The sequence below is a fragment of the Rhinopithecus roxellana genome, chromosome 14 (genome assembly GCF_007565055.1).
Source record: "Rhinopithecus roxellana isolate Shanxi Qingling chromosome 14, ASM756505v1, whole genome shotgun sequence".
In the NCBI taxonomy this organism is placed as follows: Eukaryota; Metazoa; Chordata; class Mammalia; order Primates; family Cercopithecidae; genus Rhinopithecus; species Rhinopithecus roxellana.
In genome coordinates this window covers 106,238,403-106,262,375 of record NC_044562.1, presented here as the reverse complement: position 1 = coordinate 106,262,375, position 23,973 = coordinate 106,238,403, and the positions used below count along the sequence as shown (strand labels likewise).

The 23,973-nt window shown below is 37.3% G+C and overlaps 1 protein-coding gene across 10 annotated transcripts in view; it reads left to right on the top strand.

Annotated features, from left to right (window-relative positions):
- PKP4 (plakophilin 4) overlaps positions 1-23,973 on the top strand; it is a 228,895-nt gene that overhangs the window by 111,087 nt on the left and 93,835 nt on the right. For all 10 annotated transcript variants that reach the window (XM_030916540.1, XM_030916537.1, XM_030916543.1 and 7 more), the window contains one exon: positions 12,587-12,699. In XM_030916540.1, the coding sequence (XP_030772400.1) occupies positions 12,587-12,699 (113 nt within the window). The remainder of the gene's footprint in view (positions 1-12,586; positions 12,700-23,973) is intronic.

Below are 23,973 nucleotides of genomic sequence, written 5' to 3'. Positions count from 1 at the left end.
ATTCAAATCTGGAACTTCTTTTTCTTTTTTCCTTTTTCTTTTTTTTCCTTTTCTGTTGACTGTTGACTGCCCTATAGATGTAACACAAGTAAAAAGTAGCATTACTTGCCTGCTTTTTTTTTGTTGTTGGTAAATAGGGAGTATGCAGATATTCAATAAGGGTAAGAAAAAATAAAATTGCTTTTATATGTAGCTGGAAGGAGCCAAATGATAGGGGAGAAAGCAGGAGAGTCAGAGAAAGACAGGGACATCAAATATGGAAGCACAAGGAACAGAGCACTCGTGGACCCAAAGACGGAAATGGGCTTTATTCTGGATGCATATATGCACTGAGGTTGGACTCAGCCTGTAGCTGGATGTGCCTGAGCTCTTCTACAGCTTTAATGTTCCTTATAGGTTAGATATGGCTTATGGTTATCGATAATAGATTGATCTTTCTTAACCTTCTTTCCCAAGAAGCCCACGATAACTTCTGGAAGTTTCGAAAGGAATGATGATATTATTGAACCCATACAGATAACATGAAAAAAGTTAAGACAAGATTTTGAACACTTGTACCTCTTGAGCCAGCTACCCAGCATTCCCAAGGAGCCATTTAATTGACTAGGGCATAACTAATAAATATGTTTTCTAATTCTAGTACCCTTGCCACCCACACACACACATTAAGCCACAGAATATCTGCAGAGCAGAAAGGACAGTTGTAAAAGTAAACCTAGTGTAGTCTTAAGAAAAATATCTACCTGTATTAGGTGGTATTTGTTTTCATTCCCATTAGATTTCATTAACTTGCTAACCAAACCTTAAATTAGTAGTTTTTAAAATAAGCCTCCTATTCTCTAGTGCAATTGATTACCTCTACTGAGGAATAGAAGGTTAAGTTTAGCCTTGTTGTTTCTCTTATCATTTTTATGTTTTTTACAGTGTTTTCATTAACTAGTCTACGTAGAGGAAGGAGAAAATTGGTCATTTATTCTTTTTAGTTTTCCATTTCAGCAAATAATGATTTATGTGGATTATTGTCATATACTGTATAGTCAATTAACCCCCAAATAAGCATCTAACATTAGGTGATATGCATCATTGGTCTTAATAATTTTGATATATATATATGTGTGTGTATGTATATACATATGTATATACACCTGTATATATACACATGCACAGTGAAAACCCAAATTGTTCATGTTAAGTCATTACTAGTTTTCGTAATTTCTTAAGGTTTAAAGTAATAGCTAATCAAATATTCAAGGCATTACATTTTAAAGAAAATCTCATGGTGTTTTTGACATTAATTCTACCACATAACTACCTTGTTGAACAATGATAGCAACGGTTGTCATTGACAACTACAGCTTACACTCCTCCAACTTCCATTTTCCTTGTGATATCTCTTTTCCTCAATATTTATTTGACTACTAGGGCTTTCCCAAATTGAAGGAATTTTAAACATAATAAAACCTCAACTACAAGACTGAACTAGAATTATTTATATCTACACACACACGCAGCACACATATCTATACATCCTATCTATACATTCTACGTTTTAGGAGAAAAAGTAAATGAAAATAAATGGCATTCCCAGTTCAACAATTAAATGTCAGTAGTCTGTTCAATGAGTTTTCAAAAGTGGCATGCTAAGGCTGAAAACCCCTGGTTTTTTGATAACGTATCATGTGATGTCTGAGAGATCAAGAAATCAAGGAGGAAGGGGAGGCTGTAATAAGGGAGTAAGTCATAAAATCACCCTGAATTACTTACCAGGGTTTTCTGGGTTTGTTGTCGTCGTTGTTGTTGTTGTCGTTGTCGTTGTTGTTGTTGTTGTCGTTGTTGTTGCAAAAAGCTGCAGAGATACTAAGATGAATGAAATACAGATTCCACTCTTCTTTAAGAGGAGTCCTGTTTCGTAAAGTGAGAAGATATCACAGAGCACTATACCCAAGGGCTGGATAAAGAACTGTAGGTGTTTATGGGAGGGTGTTTCAAGTGCATGGAACAAATGAGGAAAAGCCTTGAGTGGTGTGTATAGGAAACCACAAATAATTCTGTGTAGGTATGTGAAGGGAAGTGATGGGAGACCACAAAAAGATGTTTGGGGGCCAGACTATACAGAGTGTGTTAAAACAAGGCTGAGTTGGCTTTTTATAAGTGGTTTTATGGGTTGGGTTGGGTAGAGCATGGTGTGCAGTGGTTAACACCATGGGGTTAAGACAGATTGAGGTGATTTTAAATCTTGGTTTTGAATGACCATAGGCAAGTCAGTTCTCTATGAAATGAGGCTGACTCTGACTCCCTCACAGGCTGATTATGTGGAGTTCATGAAGAAATACTTGGCACTTAGCGTAGAGCCTAGAGCCCAGTAAACCTTTTTTAAAACATAGAGATTATTGATGAGTAGTATTGAACTTTGGCAAATATATCAGGAAAAAATGTAAGTAGTGGAAGCAGGACCCCATACCACCATGGCAGGGAGAAGACTTAATGAGGAGTTTTTGCAATAGTCTAAATTAATGTGAACCTGAAGGAATAGTGAGGAAGGAAATGGATTCGGCCTATGCTAAAGATGTGAACTGATAGGATTTGGGAAATCACTTAATGTGCAAAGAATGGGAACAAGGTAAAGGGAGGAAATGACAAAAAGATGACAACACTTACAGTTTGAGCCTGAATGAAAGAGAAATGGTGGTTCCATTAGGACAGTGGTTTTCAACCTTCCGTGTGCATGAGAATCTGCTGGAGGACTTGTTTAAACGGGTTTCTGGCTGGGCATCGTGGCTTACGCCTGTAATCCCAGCTCCTTGGGAGGCCGAGGCAGCGGATCACCTAAGGTCAGGAGTTCAAGACCTGCCTGGCCAACATGGCAAAACCCCTTCTCTACTAAAAATACAAAAAAAATAGCTGGGTGTGGTGGCTCACACCTGTAATCCCAGCTACTTGGGAAGCTGAGACAGGAGAATTGCTTGAACCCAGGAGGCGGAGGTTGCAGTGAGCCGAGATCATGCCATTGCACTGCAGCCTGGACAACAAGAGCAAAACTCCATCTCCGAAAGAAAAAAAACACAGAGGTTTCTGAACCCCACCCCTCTGACTTTAAGAAGTTCCCAGGTGGTGCTGATGTTGCTGGTTCAGGGATCACACTTTGAGAACTACTCCATGCAGAAACAGAAAACACAGTAGGTGGGAAAGTATGGGAGAGGAGAGAGGTGTGTCTGGTTAAGGCCATGGCTCATCCATCATTTAAATGTAGCTACATAGCAGACCACTGAAAATTCTATTAAAGATAGTGAATTTGGACATTACCACTATACATGGACCCGTGTGATGGTCATATTGTCAAGTGAGAGGCTGAAGAGCCAATGGCAAGTTACACAGTGAGTCACTGTTGAGTAGACAGTCTTTTAAGAAGCCATTGGCTCACACCTGTAATTCCAGCACTTTGGGAGGCCGAGGCAGGTGGATCACCTGAGGTCTGGAGTTCAGGACTAGCCTAGCCAACATAGTGAAACCCCGTCTCTACTAAAAATACAAAAATTAGCCAGACTTGGTGGCACATACCTGTAATCCCAACTACTCAGGAGGCTGAGGCACAAGAATCGCTTGAACCGCAGAGGCAGAGGTTGCAGTGATCATGCCCCTGCACTCCAGCGTGGGCGACAGAGTGAGAATCTGTCTCCAAAAAAAAGCCATCTGTGTGGTGGGTACGTAGGAAAAGCATGGGACTCTGTTTTCTTTGAAGTTCTCATCCACACATGGTTTTTAGTAAAAAGCTTTTCTTGTGTATATTTAATGTACCCCCAAACCTCTCCTCCTTTATTTTGGTTTCCTAATAGAGGAGCTAAGTTACAGATAAGAGCCTGAGTCTTAGAATATAAACTTCAAACATCTGATAAACTTTACTATTTTCAATCTGCTTCATTAAAACTGAAGGAAAGATGTCAACTAGAACTTGGTTTATTCCTGTTTTGGTGGTAGGATAAAACAACAATGATCTTAATATTGTTCATCTCCTATTAGAATATTAGCTAGTAAGGCAAGAAATTAGGTGGGTAGCTGTATGTTGCACTTTTCTTTGATCCTGAGATCTCAATGTAACAGACGATGGGCATAGCCTAGGGCAACAAATCCCGCAGAGCTGTCCTAATAATGTATATCCTTCATGTCTTCAAATTGATGCAACGTCAGCAGTTTCCATTTGAAGGCTAACCCTTTGTAGTGCCCTTCCCTATGTAAGTATTCAGTCTTGACAAAAGTGATTAAAATTTTGTTTTCCAATTTCTAAAAAATATTTTAAATGTAGAATATAGTATAGTACCTCTTAATTCAGCCTTCCCTAAATACAACAAATAAACTTTTTTTTCAGTGTTTTGTAAGTTGTGTTCTCAAAATGATAGTTCCTTGAGATGTTAATAGTTGTTCTTTGCAAAAGAAAAAGTGAGCTTAGTGTTCAATAAATCAAAGAAGTGCTGGGTTAAACAAAGGTAAGCTGACTTCCTGCTGGTAGACTTCTCAGAACTTTTAATATGGTAGGGTTGCTGTGACTTTCCAAGATTTAGAGTCTCCTGGGCAGCATTTCCCGAATCTGCTTGACTCGGAACCCTTCCTTGAAGGGAATATCTGTTAACATCCTGTGGGACGCTGGTGTTCTCAGTTTGAGAAACATAATGTTATTCATCTTTGATTTTTAATTTCCTTTTAACAAAGGAAGGTAGCCAGTACAATGGTGACTGACATCGTATGCCCAGCATTTCTATAATTAATAATACATTGATTTAGGGATTACCAAGTAGATAATAATGGTCTATCAGTTATTAAGTAAATTGTAGTAGATGGTCAGGACATTTGATTACCTCTGTTGAATTTGCTGGTTGTCTTAAGGATGAGAAATTCAAGGACCTTTGTAAATATGACTGCTTTGGTTTTTGCACCAGCCTAGGTTACAGGACGATATTTAGGATGTTTTGGGGGATTTCTTAGTAGTTCTTAAATATTTGTTTTTAATATAGTTTCCTAAACTTGGCCCAAAGATATGATCATGACCATAATTGACTCATCTTTTCGATGTGGGAAATGGGGAGAAATGCTATAGCATGTCCTGGGTACAGGACATAATCCTGCCCAATCCCCTCTATCTTAAAAAGCTAGTCAGTGATAATTAGTATTTCAGTGATATAAAACTCTCAGTACACTAAGGCAGAAAGTAGATTTTTTTCAAAGATTTTTAACCAACAACAGTTGAAATAAAAATGCTTGCTTGCTTAACCAGTAATTCCATCACATAACGACCATCTGTTTTCTTCTTTCAATATATCTGGAACTAAGTACTTTCCTGCTGAGATATATAGTCATGAAAAGGTATGTTGTCTCTTGGTGTGTTACACTGCTAGCATGAGATGATTTTTGTCAAACAGATGAACATTTCTAAAAATTACTATATTTTATATTAAGAAAAATATACAAGCATTGGAAACCAGGATTTCAATGACTTCAATGCCTGGAATGATACTGTCTTAAAAAGCAGTCATTTTAAAGAAAATACTCAATGAAAGAGATAATATAGGTCAGAAGAGAAAGAAACAGACTGAGGAGTCCTATAATCAAGAAGGTATGTTCTCAGATGAGAAAAACTTGAGCGTTAGACTAAAGGAAACATGGAGGATTCCAGAGAGCAGCAAGATTCTGGAGGAGGCAGGAGAGCATGCAGAGACCAGCCTTGGATGAGAAAGGGACAGTCCCTCCACTAAGCCTGGAAGAGAACTGAGGATTAGTGTGAATGTGGGGGCAGGAGTTGAGTTGTCAAGCTGATGGTCTGAAATGAGCGCCTACTGCTGTTTCTTAATTGGCGTCATCATAGTTGTAGTAGCTATTGCAGCTACTCCTGAATTAGTCAGCTGGACTAACTTGAAGTAAATCCACATAATGATGCAAATTGACAACTGAGCTAGATGGCTGGAGGCTCAAAAGACAATGAGCTTTTGCACATATTTTGGAAGCATAATGGTCTTTACTGATTAGGAAGAAAAGGAAAACATGATTTACTAATATCAAGAATGTAAGGGGGATATGACTGCGGATCCTACTGACAATGAGAACAATTATATAACATATACTGACAGCGAAGAATATTATGAACCACTTTATGCTAATAATTAGAGGTAGTAAGGAGCCAGGAGCACACCATCTCTCCTCTCCCCTCTTCCAGGCACCTCGGGTTTGGGGTGTGGAGGAATTCATAGTCTTCACCAGAGAGGGTTGTAGGAAAATGCAGTATTTTCAAGGAAGAACTAGATTTCAATTAAAGCCTGGAAGGGGAGAGTATTCTTAGTAACTCAGAGGTGGAGAAGATTCTGATTAAAAGATAAAGAATTTGTAAATAGAGAGTTTGTAAACTGGAATGAGGCTTCCACAGGGCACAGTTGGAAAGGGTCTGGAGATATGTCACTATGGCCATCAGTGAGAACTGAATGAGGGTAAGAGACTAGGAGGCCACAGGAGGATGAAGTATGACCTGCTTTCACTGTTAAGTGAAAATGGTTCAAGGGACTGAGCCTTGAACAAGAGTGGAGCTCTTCCTGCTTATCAAAGGAGCGGGAGTGCAGAGACCTAATTCTGAAAGCTACCTGGGGTTTCTGAAAGCCAGAAGGAAGACGGTACCCTTGTGACTAGATGTGCAGTATCCTAGTATTTCTATTTGAAAGAAACACAGTAATCAACAATTTTAAAGCCTTATTTAGAACTGAGTAACTTGGGAGTTGAAGTAAAAGTCAACCTAAACAAGAAGGGAAAACAAAAGAAGAAAGATAGAGATTTCATACCCAATGACCATGCAGGAACAGACATGAAAAAGAACTAATAAGAAGTCTCAGCAATGAAAAATGCTGTCTTTGGAAAAAAAGTTAAGTAGATGAGATAAACCATAAACAGGACAACAGGACACATAGAGAAATAGTGAATTGAAGGCAGTGCTGAGAAATTCTCCCTGACTACAGCTTGAAGAAATTAAGAGAAAATATGAAAGAGCTATACTGTAGATTCAGTATTCTAACCAGTCTTTCTCCTGAAAGAAACTAAACATACTCAATAAAATATTGGATTTTTTTTAAAGCAAGGCTAAGCTAGAAAGAAAAGAAATAGTTCACAAAAACTAAAAGCAAAATGCAAACGAGAATCCTAAGCAATAAACCTGGCTTTTACCCTGAAGATATCTGGCAAATCTAGGTCATCTTGAGCATGCCATTTGACAGCTCCATGCCAAAGGCATTTGAGGAGGCCTAAGGTGAAGGTTCAAATTAGATCCTTTGCCCAAAGCTAGAACTTGCCAAAACTACAACATTGGCTAAAACTGATAAGAAATCTGTCCCACAGAAGAGGACAGGTCTGGGTGCTGGCAGGAGGAAGACATTTTCCCTGATGGTTATGATACCTATGAGATTCAGAAACTTAAATTGGTCGATAAACATAGGAAAAAGGTGTTTGTTATCAGGGAAATACAAAATAAAACACAAGCAAAATAGCATTCTATGCCTATCAGACGACCAAAGAAAAGAGAAATTTAAGGCCCAGAATACCAATTGATGTCAGTAAGAATGTGGAGAAGCTGAAACTCTCATTTATTACTGGCTGGAATGTAAATTAGTACTACTACTTTGAAAAGTAACCTGACAATCATTATCAAGCAAAACTGAAGATGTGTGTATCTTTCGACCAAGCAATTCCACTTCTAGGTCTCTTTACTCTGGAGAAGTATGATTCAGGTGCACAAGGTGGTTTATACAAGAAAGATTATTTTACAGAATGTTTATGGTAACATAAAATTGGGAACAACCCAAGGTTCATGATGAGAACATATAAAGACATTGATAGCTATGCAATGGAATACTATTGAGAAGTGAAAATAGATTAGCTAGATCTACATGTATTGATGTTAATAAATCTCAAAATCATGTTGCAGTAAAAGCAATCTGCAAAACCTGTACAACATACCAATGGCATAAATTGTGTGCACATATAAAACAATGCTATATCTGTTGCCATTTATGGCTCTGTAAATATGTAAATGTGTAGTAGTAATATAAAATACTCATGTGAATATTAAGCACCAAATTTAGGGTAATGATTCCTTCTAGGGAGGGAAGAAGGAGAAGAATGGGATGTAGAAAAGAGAAACCCAGGATTTCATTGTATTTTAAAATAAAATTGTAATATTTTACTTCACAAGACATCTGACGCAAATGTAGCAAAATATTAAAGTTTGCTATAGCTTGGTCAGATTCACAGAAGTTTATTGTGTTATTGTCTATAATTTTCTGTATTTTTGAAGTGTCTCACAATATTCTTAAATTGGGAGAGAGAAATCTATCATTATAGAAATGGAAGGCAAAAAAAAAAAAAGACTGTTTCAGGTTGGGTTCTCACTGACGTGGAGTTTTACATGCAGAATATTTGTCAGGGATCAACACCTGTGGAGGAGAGGGGACGCGAAAGCAGGATTAGGCAAGGGAGAATTCCAAATCAGGCTGACAAAGCCTTGGCCAAGGCCAAAGGGAGCAAATCTGGGCCTGGTCTTTATTTTCTTACCTTGATCAGTGCCTGAATGCAAGTGGCTCGCTGCAGCCAAGACACCCCTGAAGGAGCTGATGACCACAGGCTACCTGCTGGCAGATGGGGCAGCCAACCCTTCCGTGGGCTTCCATGGGCAGTGTAGCTCTGTCTACCAAATATGGCTTATCTGAAAGTGCTGCTTTATTTTCGTCTATTTCCTTAACTCTCTCAAAGAATATTTATCAGTATTCTTATTTGAGAGGAAGGAAGTAAATATAAAAGACAAGCTTTGTGGCCGGGCGCGGTGGCTCAAGCCTGTAATCCCAGCACTTTGGGAGGCCGAGACGGGCGGATCACAAGGTCAGGAGATCGAGACCATCCTGGCTAATACGGTGAAACCCCGTCTCTACTAAAGAATACAAAAAAAAAAAAAACTAGCCGGGCGACGAGGCGGGCACCTGTAGTCCCAGCTACTTGGGAGGCGGAGGCAGGAGAATGGCGTGAACCTGGGAGGCGGAGCTTGCAGTGAGCTGAGATCCGGCCACCGCACTCCAGCCTGGGCGACAGAGCCAGACTCCGTCTCAAAAAAAAAAAAGACAAGCTTTGTAACACATGTGAACAGATTCCATTTTTAAAGCATATTAGTAGCCTTGACTTTCTAAAGTCATGTGTGGTTTTGTTTGCTAGGCTCTACGAGGAAATTTTCATACACTAAATCACTGACAAATGTTTTTAACATTAACTTTTGTCTTCTCACGAAAGAACAAATATAAGCTTGCCCTATAATTTAGATTCCCAGTTTGGGATACTGATTTAAGAACCAGTCTTCACATTTTTTGTTTAGAGGATAAAATACAAGAATTTAACTTCATAGATGATGTCTCTGCATCATCATCTTAGTGAGTGTTATTTTGGAAATTATTAGATGTGTTTTCATATGACTGCATAATGCTGTCCTCCTCCTCATCAGTCAGTCTAAGAAGCCAGTAGAGGCCAGGCGCGGTGGCTCAAGCCTGTAATCCCAGCACTTTGGGAGGCCGAGACGGGCGGATCACGAGGTCAGGAGATCGAGACCATCCTGGCTAACACGGTGAAACCCCATCTCTACTAAAAATACAAAAAACTAGCCGGGCGAGGTGGCGGGCGCCTGTAGTCCCAGCTACTCGGGAGGCTGAGGCAGGAGAATGGCGTAAACCCGGGAGGCGGAGCTTGCAGTGAGCTGAGATCCGGCCACTGCACTCCAGCCCGGGCGACAGAGCAAGACTCCGTCGCAAAAAAAAAAAAAAAAAAAAAAAGAAGCCAGTAGAGACTGAATTGTCAAATATTGATATCCCACTCATACATCTTGGTGCCATTCACATGTGTGTGTGTTCAACTTGTATTCCGTAGGAATAATAGTAATAATTTTACAAGAAAGCATATTTTTTGTTTGTAAACATTCACAGGTGTTAAGAAACTTTTACGGATTCAATACTTTATAGCTTCTTGATAGTCTGCTTTTGGCACTTTGATGAAGTCCTACTTGTGAGAAGTTGTGGGCACATAATAGGTTGAATGGCTTTGATAAAAGTGATGTTCAATATTATGGGCTCTGCGCCAGTAGGGATATAATGTGGACTTAACTCAGTCCATAAGAATGTTAAAGGAATTGCCCTACTTTTAAATAAAACGTATAGCTACATCATGTGTGTATAGGCTTTCCTAGCAACTCAACAACTGTGAATTGTTTCTATGGGTGCGTCGATCAAAGTTTCTGGTTGTAAGATACGGACACTGACATGGCTAATTAAACAGAAAAGTAATTCATTAAGTGATTATTAGTGAATTCCTACACTTGTTACAAGTACTGGAGAACAAGACTTGAGACTAAGATTCCAGGAATGGTGTCCAAATTTGTGCCACAAAGTTGATCAGATAAAGAAACTATTGTTATAGCCACCAAACACACAGAGTTGTGTGTGGAGGTTGTTTCTATGTCAGGAACTTGACCTTGAGAACTAATGCAGAAAGCACAGCAAGAAGGCAATAGAGAAAATGAGTGTCCTCTTTACTGGAGTCAGAGTCTCTGTCAGCACCTGCATCACAGTCTGGCATGAGTGTTACCTTCTTGGCAGAGCCAAAGTCACCTGTCTGTGCTTTTGAGGGAAGGAAATATGGGAAATTCCAACTTCTGCCTTCAAGCAGGAACTTTCCCAACCATTTCCTTGAAAGGTTGTTTACAAGGTCATAGGCAGCCACAGACATGATAAAAATTCATTCCTGTACAGTGGAATTTTTTTCTATGAATGGAATTTTTTTTCTTTGTTCTTATTTGCAATGTATCTTCATACTATACCTGATATGGTAACTTTTGGCCATCCCAAAATGAGGACAATACTCCAGCTCCCAATCCCTAGTAGCCACTGAACTCAGAGGACGAAGGTAATGTGATGGCTTGGGGAACATTTTGGGATTCCCGAGTAGTCCTTTCCTGGCCCAGCTTGATAGAACTAGGCAGTCTTGTGGGAAAAGATGCATATAATAACAAGTGAGTAAAAGAAGTGAACGAATGGAAGTCTATCACACACACACAAAAAAATGATACTGTTACAGAGCAAAGAAAGAGTAAGTGTGAGTTAAGCATAATAGTATTTTCAAATTGGATCTTAGCCTTGTACTGAATTCTGAACAATTTATGTCTATCTAGTCTTTTGTTACTGAACATTTATTAAGAGCCTAAGAATTGTTAGGCAGAGGCAAGCATTGTCCCACTTACCGATTATGATCATATTGTACAGCATTATTGAGCCAGCTATTATTCATCTAGGCCCTGTCCAATACGCCCACACCAACTGGGATCATTAGGAAAGGATTCGCAGTATCAGAAGGTGGTAAGGAGTTTAGGGACTGTTTCTTAAAAATTATTCTAGGAATAGCTTGTGGAATTTGCAGAGCCAGTGCTGTCAAGCAATTACATGTTTGCCTGATTTCACAGGGAGTTCATGTACTTTTCAATTAAAATTTTTAATGGCAAACGTATACATATAATCATAAGTAATATTTTTAGGTCGTTTTATTTCTGAATAGTTTCTAGATTTAATACTCATATGTCTGGTATTTTGAACTAGCAGTCATCAAATTAAACTACTTACAGTTCAGCATTTGCTTTGAGTAGACTTGTGAGGAGACAATATGGCACAGGGGAGCTTGAGATGCTATTTGTGGCTTAAAACCTTTGGAATATACTTGATCTTTAGATATTTTATAACATGACATGTTTTCTACTTATTAAAATCCCATCAAGCTAGCAATGAGAGAAATACAAATAAAGTTAAAACATCCTCTCCTTTCATAGAACTTGTTTGCCTTCACTTTGCAATGTAGATTGAAGAATATAATTTCTGTAGACACTCTTCCAGCTTTTGAATATATTTTAAATTCCATGTTATGGCTTAGTCTTTTTCATTTCTTGTGTTCCTTCTCTCCCTTTGCATGGTGGCATATGATTGCTTTTGGACACAGCAAATTTTTGTTGGTTTTATTATAGATAAATATAGCAAGACTTTTTTTGTGGCATTGGAATCATTTTTTTTTATTAATTAAAAGACTATATATCAAACATGGTAAAGTGATTCTGATCATGGGGATTTACATTTTTTTAAACTATGCTGACATATAGTATGAGAAATATAAAAACTAGCCATTGTTTGCTGTGCCTCTGATGTAGATACATTAAGTAAGGTCTCTGGAAGCCTTAACTTTAATAAGGCTCTATAGCAGAAGTACTGTTTAAAGACCTCAGTTAGAACCAAAATCAGAAAAGGCAAATGAAGATCTACATGTTTTCTATGCCAAACAAAGGCTGATATTCTGTTGCCTTTAGATTTGAAAAAGCTAGGAATCAATAGGTCATTTATTTCATCCACAAATTGCATTTCACAAAGCCACACCATAGCTGTATGTTATGGGTACGTTCCTGTGTTTCCTGTGACATGCATTACTTCATATATCCGCCTGAGCAGCATACTTCGGTGCCTTATATGCCTTTTATTTCCTTGAATCACAGGAGCTTCAGTTTCAGCGACTCACCCGAGAACTGGAAGTGGAAAGGCAGATTGTTGCCAGTCAGCTAGAAAGATGTAGGCTTGGAGCAGAATCACCAAGCATCGCCAGCACCAGGTACAGGGCCAATGGCTCCATCTTTATGCACACTCAAGTTACATGCCTTATTAAGTTGTTTTGTATGCAGCAAATGATTCTGTTAGTGTTGTTACTGTTAACTTGCCTTCCATAATTTGAAACCAAAAATGTCCATTTATTCTAATTTTGAGAAGCCTCTTGCTGTATCAACTGTCCCTCAGTCCTGTGCTCAAAATGTTTTCTATAGCATTGGCAAGCTTCTGTAGCAAAAGCTACTGTGCTGCCTTCAGATTCCTCATATGTCCACACAGTTAATGGATGTTGTTGTGATTGATTGCTAATTATTTGGTAAAGCTAATTGGCTGGTGCTTTGAACACCTGGTATTGATTTTTTTTTAACTAAGAAATATTTCTAAATAAGATTGCATTAACTTTTAAAAATGTCTCCAGTTTACTTTGGGTTTTTCTGGAACTCTATGAAACTACCACACAAACTAATTACTATAAGGAATAATTTACTTTACTCACATATAGTAAATACAAAATGAGTGCATTACTGTAAAAAACATAGTCATGATTGTTATTTTTTTATTTAAATACCTCTCATGCTATTTAAAAGCATCATTCTTGTAAAAATTACTACATGTTCCAAATAGTTAAATCACTGCTTATCCTACCTATAGATTTCTTCCTTAATAATTACATATTTCTATAAAGCCTACTGTAAAATGCTTTCATTGTTTGCAGTTTTAAATTTGATCTGCTTATGCTTAGGTAGACATGCCTGCAATAACTTCTCTCAGTCATTTCTAACCTCATAATTATTCTGCTTTTCAGTATCTTGTGTTACTCATGGGCAAAAAAACTTCTTAGTGAATAGAATGCTGTCTGTTGTTTCTAACTGATTGTTGGTATGAACATTAAACTATTGGGCTGGTAAGTTATAGTCGTATGAATTGTTCATCTCTCTTAACAGTTGTGTATTTGGTATGTTTGGTAAGGCATAAAGCATATAAATAAAGGTCACCAAAGCCTTTACAAAACAAATACAAGATTATGTAATTATTTTATAAATATCCAGGAAGGTTTTTATAGGAAGAGAATTATAAGCAAGGTATAAAATAATAAATTAGAAATTTCTAACTCAGACTTTGCAATACCCAATGAAATAATTTGTTAAGGAAATTAAAACTGTGAAAACAAAAATTAGCTTTAATTCTCTATAATATTTTTTAGAAATTATCCATATCTTTAGCACCAAAAAGAACAATTCACAAACTCAATAATATGGTATTATATATTTCTAAAAGGTATGAACCAACTGGTTTTGTTTTTCTAACCAGAATTATATTTTAATGGAAAAGTGATTCAACATTTAACAGAATTCTGTTACTACTTCTTATTCTGGCAATATTACTAACTAAATTAAAATAGAAATTCTCTTGATAAATTCCTAGTAATACTTGGTATATCAATAATAAAGACCAATACCTAGAGGAAATGGCACAAGAGGAGGGAAAATCCCCAGATATTGAAACTAGAAAGAGCACTGAAAGCCAGAGCCAGAAGCTTGAGCTACCACTGTAGGAGATGTTGTCAAACCTCAAAGTAAGCACTAGAGGTGGGTTTTATACCCATATAGGAGCCGAAGAATGAAATCTTGTGTGAGCTCAAGATGGTATGTTTGAACTTAAGATCACTGTACTAAGCCATGTCCTTTAAAGGACCCCACGATTAGCAAACCCCGGGCTTCTACCATATGTGGGTTTGGAGCCCAAATGTAACTATCCACATTGCTCAGGAGTCCCCAGCAGAGAAAATGACAGCACTAAAGATGAGTTCACAGTGAGATAGTATAAAACACAAATTTATGAGTGACATCAGCAAGATGACAGAATAGGACTTGTCAGTGCTCATCCTCTCACAAAAACATCAATTTGAACAACCATTCACACACACAAATACCTTCGCTAGAGCTAAGGAATCCAGATGAGAGATTATAGCACCTGAGTGTACAAAAATAAGAAAAGATGTATTGAAGAGGGTAGGAAGGACAGTTTCACACTGTGCTTTGTTCATCATGTATTTCTGAATTAGTTCTGATTTTGTAAAAAAAAAAAAAAAAAATGCATTGAAATACATACCATAAACTTGACCATGAGTGAGAGAATCAGTGAGCAAAAGAATAGAGTTTCACACTCCAAGAACTGGATACCATTGGGGGAAGTCTGACAGGTGTGCACAGTAAAATACAAAGGATGCTCATTGCAGCATCATTTGCAAAAGTAAAAAATTACAAAGAGTATACTTATTCCTCAGGACGGAAATGGAAAATAAACTGTTAATAGGTACACTCTAAAGCAATTAAAATGAAACTCTAGAGCAGTTAAAATGAAATATCTGGATCTACATGTATCAACATGGACATGTTTGCAAAACAGACTTGAAAAGCTGTAAGTTGCAGAAGAGTAACTATAGGAGGATATAATCTAAGAGCAATTTAAAATATATATATATAGCAATACTGCATAATAATTAAACAGTACTTGGTGTTTTTTTCAGTGTATGCATTTGGAGTAGAAGTATAAAATATTTTGGAATGACACCAATTTAAGATGGTGGAACCTCTAGAAAGGAAGAAAGGAGGACGATACTAGGAATTAGGCTTTCACTGAATCTGTAGCATTTTATTCAAGAGCCATCTGGAGCAAATATAACAAAATGTTAACAACTGTTAAATGAAGGAGTGGTTGATATATGCATGGCTATTAGATTATGTTCTGGACTTGTGAATTTTAAAATGTTAAATAATTTTAAGGTTATATCATTCAGCTGGCTAATTCCATATGTTTGTTAAAAATCTCTAAGTAAAATACATATTGTGGGCAGTAGTTTCTGTCAGTGACTCTTTTTTGTGATTCCTCTCTGGTTCTCAGTGCCTGGCATTTGTGCCTGGCATTTGTGCCTGGCATGTGACTGTGGCACGACCAGTGAATGTCGGGTGAATGAATGGGTCATGCAGAAATGGGAGTGGGATTGACCAGGGAAAGGAGGAAAATCTACACAGAGGCATATATGATCCCACATTACAGTCGTCCCGGAGCACTAAGAGGCTCAGTGTCTAGGATATGCCCTAAAAGGACCTTATGGAATTGGAAAGGTGAAGCCGGCATTTAATTGTGAAGAACTTTATTGGATCTTTAAAGGAGACCTACTGAAAGTTGTTATTGGTGGTGGTGATGGTTATTGGAAGTTTTCCTTTTTTCAGAGTGCAATGTGTAAAACAGAATAAGGAGACCAGGCAGCCAGATAGGAATCTATTATGAAATTTTAAGGGTTATGAGTAAGGTGGGTTTCTTCATTCAGTGATCTCTGAGCTGTGGTTGGAATGGTAACTGATCCACTTGGATCGCCCTACTTTCTTCTCATGTTGAATTCCCATCTATTTTTGATGTCCCAACTAAATGCTTACCCTTCTTTACAACCTTTCTCAAGTTTCTCAGGAAAAGTCACCTCCCTCATCTGAATTCCCATCACTGTTTCCCTGTGCGTGTTAGCTGCTCAACAGGTAGTAAGGCCCATTCCAACCCCATGGCCTGGCACAGAGCCTGGTGCTCAGCAGGTGGGCTCCCAGCCAAATGATCATTGAATGGATAATGAACCTTAAGTCCAGGATGCTTCAGGCACATCAAGTAAAAGTGCTTTGCCATTAGGGGAGCCAAGGTTTTTTTTATTGTGTCACTTGAGAGATCCCCCTTGCGTCTCCAGTGCATGCCAACTGTCAGTCTTGGAACCGGAATCTAAGGGATACAGAAGAACAGAAATTAGCTCTCAGACCCGTCTGCCATTTCCAGTTTGCTAAAAAAGTAGCAATTAAAAGTGGAATTGCTACTTTGGGCCATCGAGCTTCTGTTTGATTCAGTTCGTTTTTGCATGGAATGAGTTTAATCAGCAAAACGGGGGATTTGATCACCAGTTACCTTTCCTAGTGTTTGGATCCTGTGGCAGAGTTGGTAAGGTGATCTGTAAGATTTTCTTACTTTTCCTGGTCCAAAGATGACAGTGATGACTCAAAGGAAAACAAAAAGGATTTGTTTTCACCCTTTTCACCCATCCAAAGTTTTTGTCATTATTGGCCTCACCCTGTGAAGAAAGATGCAGCAGTGGCATGAGGTCCTGTTTAATACCTGTTTAATTATGCTTATGTTGTGATAAATAAACTGTAGAATCCTCCTCCCCGAATGAGTGGCTCTAATAGTGAGTACTTTGATTTCCTCACACTTGTAGGATCAAAGATTCATTTTTAACCCATGCCAGAATATGTTTCCATTTTAAAAGGAGAAACTAGTCCTCTGCATAAATTTGCACCTGTCAGGAAGTGTCTCAAAAAGGTGAACTGCATAATAATCATTGGCAGTTTATTTGCAGTATGCCTTCTTGAGAACATTTTAAACATCTTAAGATAAAATTCCTTACTTTTTCTATTAATGACTCTTTAGAAGTAGTAGTCTTCCCAACAAGGTAAAAACTTCATTTCTGATGACTTTTCCATTGGTTTTATTTACTTCTAAAAAAAATTAATAAAACTCACACTGTCAATATATTATAATGAACTTTCATCTGGAATTGATGAAGCCTGTATCAAGAGATGATATATCAGACCAGAAATAATCGCTGCAACCTTGAAAAGCCCTGAAGATGCGTTATGGCTTCATTTAACAGAGCAATTGTAGCCTTTCTTCATTTGGACCAGGTACACTAAAGTTATCTGTGCAGATAATGTTATCAGTGTATTTAGTATTTCACCTCATTGAAGTTTGGTTTTGGAATGAATTAATAAAGAAGTTATGGTTTGTCTGCATTTATATTGAGTAGAGTATAGTTATATTTCACCTCATTGAAAGGAACCAGTTAATAGGGAAGAAAAAGCTTTTCTGCATTTGTTCTGAGTATGCTATCGTCGCTTATGCGTTCAGTATTTCACCTCATCCAAAAGTACTTGAAACACCTTTCAAAATACAAAAACTAAAAGGAAATGCGGGCAAAAAGAAGATAAAATTTAGAAAAATAAGATGAAGCCAAGGATAAACTAGTACACAAAATGTATGTTGTAACCTTCCATGCCACGTTCGCTCTGAGTGACCTAATAGCCATGCTAAAGACAGAAACACTAATGAATTCCACAATTCACGTGTCTGTAAGAGAAAAACTAAGTTGCTCAGGAGGATCCACACCGTTCCTGGGGCTGAGGCTTAAGTGGTTTCTCCCGTGTGTCCCCATTAACATACCGCTGTATGATGAGGCAAGCAGTGTCCTCAGTGGTCTCTTTCTAGTAAATTACAAAAACAAGCTCATAGGGCTCTTTCTTCCATTGTTAAATGGAATATAAATGGATGGAATAGCACCTTAACTAAAAGTAATTCTCCAGGGGGCCAATTCTGACACTACAGCTTGGCTCCAGGATAATACTTAGCATATGTAGATAGATGAATCAATTTTAGGTCCACTAAGCAGGCAGCCTACCGTGACTGTTTCTGTCTGTAGAGCCTTTTAGAGTCATGGATGGCAATGAGTGCTGAGATGTGAGATGGCCTGTGTTGCCTGTCATTGTGCAGGTGCATAGTGTATACATCTTAGCAACAGAAATGACTCTCGGGATGCTGGGGTATGTACAGCTTGTCTTAGGAAATCTCACAGCACAGAATCCTCAGAGGGAAATATGTCCTTTAAATCTCATGTCTCCCACAGGCTAAGCAACATCCTTCAAATCCAAATTTTGATGAGCATGGAACTTGTTCTTTTATTCCCTGCAATATCATTGATGGGGTATCATTTTCACATTAGTTGGGTTGAGATTTCACTGGACACAGTGAGAGTAAAAGGGTCCCATAGCCCACATTGCAGGGCCCACTTAGATTCTGTACCCATCTACTCCCCCTAGGACTTCCCCTTATGCCTACACTCCAAGGACACTGGAGCATGCAAGGGTGTAGACAAGACCATATTCTTACTCTGTATTTTATTGATTATGGAGTTAAATGATGTTCCTTTTAGACAAGTTGTAAAGTTCAGGAAAGTATAAAGAGAAAAATTCATGATTCTACCATTCAGAGATAACTACTATGCATTTTAAGTCAACTTTATTGAAGTGTGATTTACTTACCATAAAATGTAACCCTTTGTAGTGTAGTTTTACAATCCTTTACTAGCACTTTTGGCATGCAGTTGTGTGATGACCACCACCACCACAACTGACATATGGAACATTTTCATGAACCCCCCAAAAAGAGGCAACCACTTTTAAAAGTTTGCTATATTTCTTTCTCTTCAAAAAATACTTTCTGAAAAATTAAATTTAAATTTAATTTTGAGGTAATTCCCCACAGGTAACTTTTTATCTTGTTCCTAATGTCCTGCTTTTGTATGCCAGGATATTCTTTAAACAACTTTTTTTTATGTTTTGTTTTTTTGTTTGTTTCTTATATTTTTATGTTTTCTGTTTTCTTCTTTTTACAAACCGTTGTATCGAGGGCAGACTTTCAATAGATCACAGTGAGGGAGCTGCTCTGCTACATATGAAACCCAACCCAGAAACGGGTTGTCCAAATGGTTTAGCGCCAGGTTCCCAACATGCGTTGCATGATGGGTAAGTGGGCAGCCCCCTTTCCAGCCACACTCTGTTTCCCAGGACAGAGGGGCTCTCTGCACCAGGGTCCCAGCGCGCGTCCAAGTAGCCTGCTGGCGGGGACGACAGGACCAGTGATTCGAGGCCAACTGAGGGTCCACAGCCCTGCTGTGATCCTGCTGTGTGGCTCTTCCTGGGAGGGATTCTGACTTAGAGGTGTTCAGTCATAATCCCACAGGTGGTAGCTTTGCCCCATTGGCTCCCCAGCTAAGCACATACATCAAATTTAATGGTTTCCAAATTTAATGGTTTCCATGTGCCAGCAGAATTCCCAAGTGCCGAATAGCTTGGGGCCTAGGGATGCTAACTTAGTAGGTTAGAGACTAGTGCAGCCTTCCAATGGCAGGTGCATACTAGTGAAAGATTCGGCCAGGAGAAATATTGCAAAATAAATTCAGCATTCCAGTGTACAGTGTATGGTCTGTGTTCACATTTCATGCAAGCAGAGAAGTTACACTAGTGGTTCAGCTTGTTGTGTAGCAAAACTGGAAGGATAGGCCAGGCACAGTGGCTCATGCCTTTAGTCCTAGCACTTTGGGAGTCCAAAGCAGGAGGATCAGTTGAGGCCAGGCGTTTGAAACTAGTCTGGCCAACGTTGTGAGACCATACCTCTACAAAAAATTTAAACAATAAAAACTAGAAGGATTAAAAGTATATAGTTAGAATTGAAAATTTCATAAATAAAATATGATCATCTTAGAATTCTAGAAACTATCCCTGAAATTTTATAGTAAAGAATTTCAAAACTGTAACTATTCTTGACAACAGACTTGGAATGTTACTGTTTCCCAGAAACTCATCTTGGTTATCTCATCTTTGTTTTTTATTTAGTTCTCAATAAATTGTAAATGGTGAAAGAGAAAGTTTATTTCTTTGTACATCATAAATTGTTTCCAAATATTTGATTTTACAAATCGTAGTTTGTCTCCTTACTAAAACAAAGCCCTAACTTTTGATTTGTATTGAAATAAAAAATATATATTTAAAAATTGGGCCTTTTAATAATTGTAGAAAATATTAATGGCAACTTTTGGAAGTAAATCACAGTTTAGATTTTCATTTTTGCTTTTTGCGAATGATTTTGAAATTTGATTATCCCGTTCAGAAGCAGTTGGTCCCTTCACATTGTTCATTCTTTGGCTGGCTGCTGCTAGTATTAGGAAGATGGTAGCAATGTTGAAGTTAAATAACTTCACAGTCTTCCTAAGATTATCTTCCCTTTTTCGGTTAAAGCCCTGCTAAAATAGAAATCTTTATGATTTCAAAAAGGTCATACAGTTTTGACAAATAGTGTTCTTACTACCACTTAAGAAAAGAACTGTTATTTTTTTTAATGAAAAGATTTGATTTCCCACTGCCATTCAGACTTTTTATTTTTTACACTTGATCGGGTCATCAGGTTTCAATTGATATTACTAAAAATTCTAAAAATATTTTAGGGCTGACAGCAGCATAAAAGGCCTTTTTGTGGTTCAAATATTTTCTTCAGTGAATATTTTTAAGTCATTGAGAAATCAACCTCTTCAAATAATGTATTCTTTAAAACATGAAGAATCTTTGAATAGATTGAATGTTTGTGCTTTAAAAGTTTATTACTTATTTAATACACCACTTAGGAGAATGTTTGAGAAAGTTCTGTCCCTTTGACCTTCAGTGCACTCACCAGGCAAAACCTGAGCATGCTTTTTATAAAGTAACTATTTTATTGAGATACATTTCACATACCATAAAATCCATACTTTTGAAGTGTACAATTCAGTGTTCTTAAGTATATTCAGAGTTGTGCAACCATCACCACTACTTAATTTTGAAATATCATTCCAAAAAAAAAAAACCCTCCCCCTTTTTTCTTTTTCCCTATCCTCAGAGAACCACACTATTCTATCTGTATCTATGGATTTGCCTATTTTCAACATTTCTAATAAATGGTATTACAATTTGTGGTCTTTTGTGTCTGGCATTTTTCGCTTTGCGTGAAATTTTCAAGGTTCCTCCATGTTGTGGCATGTATTGGTACTTCTTTTTTATTTCCAAATAATATTCCATCATGTAGATATGCCACATTTTGTTTATTATTCATCAGCTGTACATTTGGGTTGTTTTCGGTTTTCGGCTGTTACGAATAGTGCTGCTGGGTATTGAATTTTAAGAGGGAAAAATATCAAGAGCTTTGCTCTAGACATTCTTAAGTTGGAGGCGGCAAGAGCAAAGGGAGATTTCCCTTGGCCTGTCCACCCATCCTCCCACTCTCTCATGTGGGCTCGCCTCCTTTCCTTTCTCCTTTGCTTCCTGTTTTAGTAAATGCTTGTTTATTGGTGAGTTAGTTGTCTGTAATGATTTAGTTTTAATTTTTTAGTGTATTTGGTCACTAGTGGCTCTCTTAATGGTCAAATATTCTAAAGCTCCCTAACTTCATTTCTAATTCAGACTAAATGAAGACTAAACTGTTTAATATTTCAGTATAATTACCAGAAACCCTTGGGATCTCTATGGTGAATAGTTATTAAATTGGTGCTCTTATGAGCAAATTTGGTAACATTGCATTTTCGTGATGCAACTCCTGTTGTAAACACAGTAAAGAGTTCCACATCTGAAAGATACCAAATGTGTCAAAGCTGACCTGCAGCTCTACAGAAGTTGTTTATCTGGAGCAGTTTGCTCAACACAGTTCTTCCAGAAGGCATTTTTAATTATGATATCTCATTGCCATTCCAGTCACAAGTCAATTTCAACTGGGACATACAAATCCAAGTGACAAGTATCTCCACACATGTGAATTAAACTAGTATAACTAAGTCTTGCCTAGGTCATGTGACCCCAAGGTATTTCAACCAGTAGTGCAGTAAGCTAACATATTTTAAGCTAAAAATGTCACCATGTAGAATTTTAAACAAGATACCTTTCATAATAGAATCTTTTTTGAACCTAGAATGTTGTACTACAAAACATTTTAATCACAGCAAATAAGTATTCCAAAATAAATTACCTGTCTCTTAGACTGAGCATTTTAAATGTTAAATAGATAATGTGGTTAGGAAGAACCACAAAAAAGATCAGGTTAATAGGATAAATGTTTCAGATTATTTTAAGACTATTTTAATATATGTGGTTAAAATGGAGGCACCTCAGCTATATTAATTTTTCTAATACTCTCAAAAATTCAGAGGCCCATACATCTAAAATATATATATCATGCCATTATTTAATTATCTTTTAAAGAACAATTTTAGTTAAAACAGTATTTCATTTTCTGTAAATTTTCATAGTTCACTTTCTATAATTATATTACTAAGTTATTTAGCAGTATTGAATTATTGAATCAAAATAAGAATTATAATATTAGCCCTTACTCTTCATCATTAGTTTTTGAAATTATGTGTACATATTGATAAAGTACTTTAATCAGTTATACAGGATATTTCAAGATGCTTGAACAAATTTGCTTTCACTGCTTTATAGGAATTAGTAATTACATTTATCATCTCATAAAAGCACCAATGCTCTTAAATCCTGTATTTTCTTATCACTATTATTATTTTCTCTTTATCTGTGTTTTTAAATCTTCTTTGTTTTGAGAAATGTTAAAAATTGTAAGTGCAGAGAATAGCATGAAAATGTAAGTACTCACATCCCGTAATTAAAAATTATTAAAAATTCATTTTTTATAAAAAATATTGAACATAAAATTCAAGTCCCCTTTGCCACATTTTCTCTTCCCCATAGCTAACCACTAGTGTGTAGTGTTTCAAATTACTTTGTATACTTTTATGTCAATACATATACAGTACTTACATATTATATACATATATATTAACACCTGTGTAACCAATATTTTGTGTTGCTTTTTTTTTAACATCAAAGATGGTAGGTGTGGTTTATGTGTCATTGTGCACTTTGATGTTTTCCATTTGAGATCCAGCCACATTGATATGTGTAAATCTAGTTCATTCTTTTAACTGCTCTTGTATATTTATACCATAGACATTAAACTGTTTAGCCATTCCATTGTTGAAGTTTTACAATACTGTAAGTGAACATTTTTGAACATATATCCTGGTTCACATGTGTAAGATTATGGAAAATATATAATGAGAAGTAGACTATTTGGATCATAATGAATGTACATTTTTAATTTTTCTAGATCTTGCTGGTTTGAAGCAGCTTTCTGAAGTAGCTCAACAGTTGCACCCCCTTGAGCAGTGTAAAAACGTTCCAGGTTCATTTTCTCTTGCTTGCTTTCTTTCCTTCTTTCTTTCTGCCAATGTTTAATATTGAACTGTCTCTTTAATTTTTGCCAAACTAACGTTATTTCATTTAACTTTGCATTTTCTCAATTGCTGTTGGTGTTGAATATCTTTTCATATGTTATGGTCCATTTGAGTGTCCTCCGCTGTTCATGTTTGCTCATTTTTCTAATGAGTAATTTGGCTTGTTATTTTTGGTTCTATCATTATTTTTTTATTTTTATTTATTTATTTTTTTGAGACAGAGTCTCGCTCTGTCGCCCAGGCTGGAGTGCAGTGGCCGGACCTCAGCTCACTGCAAGCTCCGCCTCCCGGGTTTACGCCATTCTCCTGCCTCAGCCTCCCGAGTAGCTGGGACTACAGGCGTCCGCCACCTCGCCCGGC